Below are 10,731 nucleotides of genomic sequence, written 5' to 3' on the forward strand. Positions count from 1 at the left end.
ACCTTCTTCCAGAGCCCACAGACAGAGAAAGCCTTCCCTTAGAGCTGCCACCCTGAATTCAGATATCTAGCCTCCTAAATAGTGAGAAAATAAATTTCTGTCTTCTGGTCTTCCTGGCCCCGGAGGCCTAAAAATACCCCCAACTAACTTTCCATCCGGATGACTGAGCCTGTCACCCATGGCGGACCTCGGATGCCCACCCAGACCACCCCCTCATAGGTTTCAGCACCAGGGAGAAGGTGAAGGCACTAGACATAGACAGCAGGCGCCCACCACCGACCCTGAGCTCAGAACATATGTACTCAGCAGCTCGCAGGGGCTTTGGGGCTGGAGAGACAGAGACAAATGGAGTAAACATGACGGTGACTTGCCAGGAGAGAAAGAATGTGATTTTTCCGGCACCGCCCAGGAGCAGGACCCTCAGGAGGAGGACTAGTGTGGTGACCCTGGACAAAGAGAGAGAAGGGGCTCTTTAATTCCCGGCCAAGTAGTTCTGCCCTCCTCTTACCCACCTTCTCCTCAACACACCCAGTTCCCTTCTCCCCACTCACACCTTTTCTACAGCCCCCAGACCAATTTCTCTGTAGGCCCCACCATCTTTCTTCCAATACCCCGCCCCCTTTCTCTACCTCCCACCCTCCTCCCACCTACCCCCTCCCTCTCTGGCTGCCCCTATCCACTTCCCTCCCCCATCCAGACAGCACAGGTGCAGGCAGAATGGGGTACTTACACCCTCCTGGAGAGAAGCCTGGAAGGAGAAGCAGGTGGCTTGGGTGGGGCCACCAGCAGCTGTGAGGCCTGGTGAGGAGGGCCCGGCTGGGAACAAGGCCACAGCACAGATGCCACGGTGAGTGGATGGGTCAGTGCTACTGAAGAGTGGTGAGTGGACAGGGTCTGAGCTACTGCCTCCTGCAGTCATGGAGAGGAGAGGGAGCCCAGAGCATCACTCTTTGTAGCTCAGGTTGAGCAAGGTGAAGCTGTGAAATGCGAGTTGCCCACAGAATTCTAGAAGGTGCGGGAGGGTGTGGTCAGCCCTGACGTTCCAGATGGGGAACTTGGGTCTGGATTGCAGCGCATCTGTAGATCACTTTGGGTGGAATTGACGTTTTCACAATGTTGACTCTTCCTATCCATATGCAAGGTATGTTTTTCCACTTATCCAGGTTTCTTTGGTTTCTTGCTGTAGTGTCTTGTAGTTTTCATTGTATAGATCTTATACGTCTCTGGTTAGATTTATTCTGAAGTATTTTATCTTCTTGCCTGGGGACCCCGACACTGTCCCCTACAGACAACTCCTGGCCTGCCCTGGACTCAAGGTGTAGCACGGGGGGAAGAGGGAGCCACTAGACACCCTGGGGATGGTGGATTCTGACAAGCCCTAGTGAGGGCCTGCACATCTGCAGACAAATGTGTAAGACATTATTAGCCCCTCATCCTTGGTGTGCCTCGGCGGGCCACTGCAAATTTTTTTTTAAAGAAAGGGCCGTTTTCTAGTTGAGGGAAGCTGGCTGGAGGCCTCTGGGGAGAGATCAAATCTGCGAAAAGAAACGAAGCCTCCAGCATCAGAGTCCTAGACCGACGCAGGTGGCTCATGGCTGAGGGTGGGAGGCAGAGCTGTGGGTCTGGCTGACAAAGAACTGAAGTTCGAACTCAGTGGCCCACTTCTCTTTCCAGCATGTCATGAGTCTAGGGGAGCTGGGGTGCAGGGTGTGGTGAGCTCTGGGATTGGGACTGGCTGAGGGCTGGGGCTATATGGAGGTGCAGATGTTCTTCCTGCCCCATCTCTGCACAGTCCAAACTGCAGCATGGCTTGTTAGGTCAGTCCTAAGTGGGGGACCACACAGGACCCCCGTGGTCATTGGCCCAGTGGTATGGCCAGCATGAATGCAGAGAGGGTCGAACTCAGAGACTGTCAGTGAGATAGAGGGTGGTAAGAAAGTGGCTGATCTGGGGGTGTTCAGCACCCACCTACCCACTAACACAGACTCAGACCCCAACTGCCCACTGCCAGATGTCTACTGCAGGTGGGAGACATCAGGAGTTTCTTCCCCATCACCCCAAAAAAGAGGGTGGCCATTGGCATGCTAGTGGCACATTCTGGCACCGAGAGCCCATCATAAGGGTTGGCTCTCCCTCACTCCACATCTAAGCCAGCCTTTTGTCACTTCAGTCTCAAATAGGAGATACCTCAGCTGGGTGAGGAAAGCCTGCAAAACAAGACAAATGGCCCAGATTTTCAGGGTAAAAAATGAGTCCAAGGACACAGATTGTCATTCAGTAAAGAGAAGAAAACAAAACAAAACCTTTAGCTGATATCGGACCAAGAACAGGATGCCAAGGGAAAACAACAAAAGCCACAACGGAAGACGCTGCTCCTGGAAATTAAACATATCATTCCTGCTAGGAAACATACAAGTGCTGGAATGCAAAATTGAGGAAATCTCCGAGTGCGAGGAATAAAGGCACAAGAAAACCTAAAACATGAGAAAAAACAGGAGACAAGGATTAGTCTGGGAGGTCCAACATCTCATCAACTGCAGCAGCATGGAGGGAGAACCAAAACAAAACAAAAACTGAAACTTAACCTGTTGAGGTCAAGATGATTGTGACTCACAGTGACCCTATAGGACAGAGTAGAACTGCCCCATGTGGCTTGCAAGGATGTAAATCTGTATGGAAGCAGACTGCCACATCTTTCTCACACAGAGCAGCAGGTGGGTTTGAACCACTGACCTTTCAGTTTGCAGCTGAGTGCTTAACCACTGTGCCACCAGGGCTCCTAGTAGGAAAGGAGAAAATAGGGGAGAAGACCAAAGGGAGAATGGATGATCCAATCAGTGACCCTCCAGAATGCAGAGCTGCTTGAATGAAAAAAATCATCTCAAACTAAGGTAGGTTATTGAGAACTTACAGAACCCCATGGATAAAGATTTTATCTTTGAGTTCCCCAAACTCAGGAAGATTATGGAGAGAACAAGCAGGTCCCTAGAGAGCTCAGTATCAGGGGTCACTGAACTTCAACAGCACGGTGTTAACAGAGCCTCGAGTGCTAAGGGAAATGGTTGCAGCATTTATTCCATGTGTCCATCAGAATACAGATATGCTCAGCACTTGAGGACTCAGTGTTCACTTCCCACACACCACTGTTAGAAAGTGATCTGAAGACACGTTCTAACAAAATAGGAGCATACACCTTTTAGGAGGAAGATCTGAAGTGCACGTATTAAGTGGGAGCCATTGATTCCCGGCAGGGGAGGGTGTTCAGTGCACCCAGAGACAGCAGCACATGGAGGGGTGAGGGGTCATCAGTACAATTCAGAGCTGGGAAGTCTGTGAGAATGCGATCAAGGCACTCACTGGGAGAAAAAAACAAGGCAATCAGAAACTCCAGGATGAAAATAAAACCATATGAAAAAGGCAGCTTTAAGCATGACTTGCAGTTCCTGGGTGGTGCAAATGGTTAACACACTTGGCCAATAACAAAAAGGTTGGAGGTTCAAGTCCATCTAGAGGTGCCTCAGAACAAAGGTGTGACAATCTACTTCCAAAATATCAGCCACTGCCAACCGCGTGGAGCACAGTTCTCCTCTGACACACGTGGTGTCACTATGAGTCAAAGTGCCTAGATCTGCAGGGCACAGTTCTGAATGGTTTACACTTTAATTCTCCCAACAGTAGGTATGAGGACGTCTATTTTACAGAGAAACTGAGGCTGAGGAGTTTGACAGACTCACACCACTCGCATGTGGTGGGGGTGAGATGGGGACCCGAGCTCTCTGATCGTAAAGATGACTTGGCCTCACAGCCTTACACCCACAGACCACATGAGTCAAGCTGAGCCTGGCACGATGTTGAGCCCCTATAAGGACGTAAAAGGAGTCCAGTCTGGCCTCAGGCTGCACTTGGCATCACACACGGAAGTCATTGTCTTGAAGTTCTTCACAATGTTTGCACACGCCTGAGGACAGTGTGGCTGGACTTGAATAGTCCCTTTGGCTTGCACACCACAGAGAGTGCCCAAGGCCACTGCTTCACTCCTGGAGGTGGTATCTCTGCCACCAACTTGGAAGATCTTCCTGAATCTGAAGTTACACAGCAGGATGCAAATGTCCCCAGGTGAGTCCAGGGACTTGGGGGACACGAGGCAAAGGGAAAACTCAAGCACTGACCTCTCCTTGTTTAAAATATTGCTGCTTTGTTCATCTTGGACTTTTTGCATTACTTCTGATTTTTTAGCATGCTATATTACAATAAGATTTATCTTGATGACTGATGTTTTTGAGCCCTTTTAGATACTGTGCTTTAGGTGAGTCTTGCTCACCTCCTGGTCACTGGAGTGCACACTGCAAAAGTGGACACTCATCTGTCCAAGGCTGGGGGCAGATGGGGGCCAAAGTGGCGGTCAGAGGTGTCACCTCAAGTGCAGAGATGGAATCACTAGACTTGTGACGTAACTGTATTAAAGAAGTTGGGAGATGGGCTGGTTTCCGGGAGCCAGATTCTTATGTCTTCCTAAGAAGTCAGTCCATATATGCAATGCTGACAATGAAGGAAGAGCCGTGTGTTGGGCTCATTATTCCGTGACCTGGGTCATCAGAAAACAGGCCATGAGAGACACCGCCCACCAGGGTGGGAGTGGGTTCTAAGTCTTTTTCTGTCAGGTGTTTAAGCCAAAGAAGTACTGCAGAGGAATGCCAGAGAACAGAAGTGATTTTTAACAAATTAAGTAAATACACTCTGAATTTGAAAATTGAAACAACAGCAAATTAAATGTCAGACAGGTTCAGGGAAAAAGACAAAAACCTTGACCATCCTGGGTAAGGGTCAAGGGACAAAGATGTAATTCCTACATCTTCCAGACACAGAGAGGCCACAGTTTTTCCAAAGGAGAGTGCATCAGAAACCTGGGACAGAGCATCGGGACCGTGGAGGCTGGAAGACAGAGGAAGGTGGATGCTTGTGTGCTGTGAGGCTGGTGTGGCTCAGACGTTGGGGCGCTAGGACTTCCATGCAGACCTGATGTGGGCCAGAGATGGGAATCCAGGCAGTCCTCACAAAAACGGCATCAATATGGAACTAGTCTTACTTTCAGGAGAAACTACAGTCCTAGATAAGCAGTGATTGTAGGATGGCATTTTCAGGAGGGTCACTCACCCTGATGAGGAGGGGGCCCTCTAATGTGACAGCAGTGTGAGCCCATGTCTGCCCCAGACAATAACCACCCTGCCCTCCTCAGGCTGCTCCACTGGACCCAGTGCAAGTGAACATCTAGTGGCCTGAGTGGCCTGAGTGTCCCAATATTTGGCCCTACAGGCTGAGGGCAGAGATGTCATGTGGGGGAGGGGCATCACCTGGGGGCAGGGCTGAGAGGTGGCCCCAGGCAGCAGTTTCTTAGAGTTGGGGTGATCCATGTGCCAGGCGAAAGACGTTATTCATTTTGATGACTGAGGAAATAGAGGCAAAGCAAGTCCAGCAACTTGCTCATGGTCACACAGCTAAGGAGTTGTCAGGAACTTGACCCCATAACGTTTATGCCAGGGTAAATACACAGGTCCTTAGGTAAAAAGGGGACTGAGCAGCTGCGAGGGAAAAGGGGTCCAGGACTCACATCTCACGCACTAGGAAACCTCTGGGGTCTTTGTCCCCTCCTTTCTCCATGGGCAAAGACCTGACAACCCCTAGAGGTCAGGGAACCTTTTATCCAGACTCCAATGTAAACAATCTAATCCAGGTTATTTAAAAATGAGGGTCTCTGCAGTGCTTTAAATCACCCGCCAAGAAATGGGTCTTATCAGAACAAGGTGGGGTTTGACTCCTAAATCTGCACAAATAGAACCCTGGGTTTAAAACTGAAAGTCTTCACTCTAGTGGCAGAGAAGAGACCAATTTGATACTACCTGGAGGTTGCTACTATTAGTACATTCAAAAAAACCAAAAAGCTATTGATGATTACGACTCATAGCAACCCTGCAGGACAGAGTAGAACTGCCTGACAGGGTTTCCAAGAAGTGGCTGGTGGATTCAAACTGCTTTTTGCTGAGCAGCTGAGCTCTTAACCACTGTGCCACCAGGGCTCCATTGCTACATTTACGCATCCCAAAACAGAGATTTAAAAAATCTCAATGTCTCCCTCTTTGTGCCCTCTCCAGACACTCCATGAGAAAAACACTTGCTTAGACACAGAAAGATTTAAGAAGGGTTAGGAGGATCATCAGCACCATTTAGTGGAGTCACACAGAACTGCAGGTCTGTGGCTGCGAATTCCCAACCCCTTCTGTCTGTGCCTCTCACAAAGACTTTGTAATTAGCTGCCCATTATGCTCCACCTCATGGAGATCCTATGTATAATAGAGTGAAAAGTTGCTCAGTCCTGTGCCATCTTCGTGATCATTGGCATGTTTCATTCCTGTCAGGCAATATCCTATTCTGATCCATAAGGATATCATTGGCTAATGTTAGAAGTAGATTGCCAGGCATTTCTTCCTAGTCTCTTAGTCTGGAACCCCCTCTGAAACCTGTCTACCTGGGTGACCCTGCTGGTACCTGAAATACCGGTCACACAGATTCGACATCACAGCAACATGTAAGCCACAACAGTACAACAAAGGGACAGATGGGTGGGGGCTCAAAGAGACTAAACCAAAACAAAAACCAAACCCACTGCCATTAAGTCAATTCTGAGTCATAGCAACAATAAGGGCAGAGCAGAACTGATCCATAGGGTTTCCAAGGCTGTAAATCTTTACGGAGGCAGACTGTGACATCATTCTACCCCACAGCAGCTGGTGGGTTCCAACCGCCGTCTGTTCAGTTAGCAGCTGAGTGCTTTAACCATTGCACCACCAGTGTTCCTTCAGAGACTAGGCCCCATAAAATACTTGTCCGTAAATAGAGGGGTCTTAAAGGGCTAGAAATTATACCGTTGACATTAAACATCCGAACCATATGTTTAAAACTGAACATTTTCCATCTACATGTAAAAAGAAACAAAGACTTTGAAGAGTTTGGTTATTTTGTTCACCACTTGATGAGTGCTGCTTAACAAGGTACTATTAGGTGAAATAACAGGATATTTACACATGGTTATTGGCCAAGGAAGGAGCCCCAGTGGCATAGTGGTTAAGCGCTCTGCTGCTAACTGAAACGTCAGTGGTTAGAAAACACCTAATGCTACAGGAGAACAGGCCTGGACATCACTTCCCATAAAGATTACAGCCTAGGAAACCCTATGGTGCAGTTCTACTCTATCCTATATGGTCACTGAGTTGGAATGGACTTGACAGCACACAACAACATTGACCAAGGACATTCTAAGACAGAAGGAAATTGTCCAAAAGCCCTCCTGGGCTCCACCACACACGGCCACAGCCATTGCCAATGCCTATGCTTTGATCTCCTGTATACTATGAAACAAAAGACAGACTGATGTCCAGTATATATAAAGTGGAAAGAAGTACATTTATGTGAAGAAAACATGATGAATAACCAACATACACTCATGTACGTATGTATGTATTCTGGAGGAGGGACATTTCTGAGAAACACTGGAAAGTTACACAGGAAACAACGGAAATGGTTAGTAACTGGTGGTGATATTAACATAGTATAGGTGGAAGTCAGTCTTCTGGATTCAGCTTTTCATACAGTCTTCAGTTTTGAACCATATGAAAGTTTTATATGTTAAAGGAATAATTCCAAATGAAAGCAAACCTTAACATTAAATGTACACAGAAATAAGTAAACGTAATAACATGTCAAACTGCCACTGCCCATCTGTGAGTTTGACATACTGTGATGGCTAGCATGTTGCTGATACAGGAAGCTATACCACCAGTATTTCAAATACCAGGAGGGTCACCCATGGTGGACAAGCATTAGTGGAGCTTACAGACTTCAACAGCAAAGGAAGAAAGACCTGGCAATATACTTGAGAAAATCAATGAAAACCTTATGGATCACAACAGAACACTATCTGATACAGTGTGAAAAGATGAGCCCTCTGGGTTGGCACTACTCAAACATAGCAATGATCATGACGATGGTGCAGAACTAAGCAACATTTTGTCCTGTTATGTAGGAGGTCAAGGATCCCTGGAGGTGCAATGGTTTAGCACCTGGCTACTAACCAATTCATTCACAGTTCAAACTCACGCAGCAGCTCCATGGGAGAAAGAGCTGGCAACCTCTTTCTGTAAAGATTACAGCCAAGAAAACCCTATGGGGCAATTCTACTCTGTCACATGGAGTTGCTAAGAATTCAAATCGACTCCATGGCACACAACAACATAAATAAGGTCACCATGAGCTGGAGCCAACTCGATGGCAGGAGACAGTATCAAACTGATCACATAACAATGCACAGGTCAGTTTTGTGCTCAAGCCAATTTTTAAGCACGATAACCTTGTTAATATCATTAATGTAAATGTATAACCAGTACGTACAAAAACAAAGGTAAAAACTCAGTAATTGAGAAAGTAAGCTTTCAGTCAGTTCTATTATTATGACACAGAAACTATTTGCATATTATTAGAAACCAAGGTTTTTATTAAGAGATGCAAATATAAAATAACAGAAAGTGACATTTGCCCACTTTTATCCCGTGACTCTTCCTTGCTTTAGCCTAATAAATCAGCCGTGAGCAAACATTTCTGAAAACCATTATAATTCTTGCTTGAAACCCATCTTCCTGCCATGTTTTTGCTTGCTAAGTTCAAACTAGTAAGTTTCCAGTGCCCCATAATACCCAGAACTCATAAAAAAACTCTTACCACACCTTACCCTTTGGAGCTGAATTCAGACTTATCCTGAAGACTCTTTCCTATTGCAACAGGCTGAATAAAGTCTAGTTTCCCTATTTAACACTGTCCAGCACACTTTTGCATATTTAACATTGTCCGGCACCATTTCTTACATGTATACGTATATAATTTATACACTTACATATTTATTTATATACTTACATAACCTTAAATTTGTTATTAGGAATAAGCATGAATTTACGATGTAAGAAATAATGTATTTTTTATGCTCACTGAAAGGCAGAGACAAAACTGACTCAGTGGTAACAGGTTTTGGTTTAACACCGAGCCCATGTATTTCACACACCTTGGTTTTTAAAAGGAACCAGAGGTTTGGGGAGAAAATGTTGATTCCAGATCTGGAACAGGAAGTACAAAGTAATCCAGGGACTTCTTTTGCATTAAAACACTAATAAGGTTGTATCAACAATCTATCTGGTTGGTAAAACTAAGAAACTGAATAAATTCTATTTTTTATTAATTTAAATATAACAATAAACTTGATTCAATTATTGGAAAAGTATGCTTGGAGTAACCTGGAATTGTGAGTCTACTTTTCAACAATAATGTTTATGAAACGTGCTGCTTCTGAATTCTAGAAGATGGAGTACAAAAAAAGGAAATATAAAATATAAATAAATTCATATTGCTTAATTTCATTTGTAATTTTTACCTTGATAATAAATAGACATATTGGGTTAAATAAGATTTTTCATTAAAAATTTCACATTTACATTTTTATGTGTCTAATATGGCTAAAATATTTTAAATTACATCTTTTACGTGCATTACATTTCTATTAGAACTGTGCAAGACTCAATGTCTGTATTACAAAAAATACATAAGACTAAACAAAATCATAACACAAATACAGTAAAACCTGTGAGAGCCGGAATGCAATGGGAGTGACTTGTTTTACCAGGTCTTGCGTATTTTCCACCTTTTACTGGGTGCTTATCATTTTCCTTTTGCTCTCTATTAAGAATCCTACATCATAAACACCCACTGAGTTTTTCTTCTCTGACTGGTTTCTGACTTAACACGGGTGCTAGCTGTCACAGGTTTGACTGTATTCAGAATGCTGAACATTTTAACATTTACAAGAAAAGCAGAAGAATGTTCTGTGTAGGACAGATTAAGCAAATCTAGAAACAAAAAAGTAATGTGGAAATATGGTTTGGATCCTAACTTCAAAAAACCTAACAGTCAGATAATTTATGGACAACCGGAGAAATTTTCATTTGTTTTGAGGGACAATGAAGATCTGGGCTATTCTGCTAGGAAACTGACCTTTATTTGTAGGAACTTAAAGGGTGAAGTGAATGGCTGCAATTAACCATTGGTTGTTTCTTCATCATAATTCATTTACATGGACAAACTGCTTACATTTATAAAGCATCTCTAAGCCATGAATTTTTATATGATTACTGAGGTTTGAAGAATCACAACAAAATTTCCCACATTCCATATATTTAACATATTTCTCTCCAGGGTGACTTCTTATGTATTCAGTGAGAGATAATAACTAAAGGCTTTCCCACATTCCTTACCTAAGGCCTCTCTCCACTGTGAATTCTTAGATGTCTAGTGAGCTGTAAGAACTGACGAAAGGCTTTGCTGCATTCCTTACATTCATAAGGTCACTCACCACTGTGAATTCTTATATGTGCAGTGAAGTGCGAGGACCAACGAAAGGCTTTGCCACATTGCTTACATTCATAAGGCCTCTCACCACTGTGAGTTCCCATATGTTTAGTGTGGTCTGAAGAGTAACAAAGGGCGTTGCCACATTCCATACATTTGTAAGGTCTTTCTCCACAGTGAGTTCTCATATGTGCACTGAGGTGTGAGGAGTGACTATAGGCTTTGCCACATTCCTTACATTCATAAGGCCTCTCACCACTGTGAGTTCTTATATGTATAGTGTAGTTT

General features: G+C 44.8%; 1 protein-coding gene across 1 annotated transcript in view; it reads right to left on the minus strand.

The window, feature by feature from the left end:
• Positions 1 to 8,601: 8,601 nt before the first annotated feature.
• LOC101355393 (zinc finger protein 699-like) overlaps positions 8,602 to 10,731 on the minus strand; it is a 16,237-nt gene continuing 14,107 nt past the window's right edge. The window contains exon 5 of the mRNA XM_023742134.1: positions 8,602 to 10,731. Coding sequence (XP_023597902.1) covers positions 10,440 to 10,731 — 292 coding nt within the window. The 3' untranslated portion in view covers positions 8,602 to 10,439.

Source organism: Trichechus manatus, unplaced genomic scaffold (genome assembly GCF_000243295.1).
Source record: "Trichechus manatus latirostris isolate Lorelei unplaced genomic scaffold, TriManLat1.0 scaffold00201, whole genome shotgun sequence".
Taxonomy (NCBI): domain Eukaryota; kingdom Metazoa; phylum Chordata; class Mammalia; order Sirenia; family Trichechidae; genus Trichechus; species Trichechus manatus.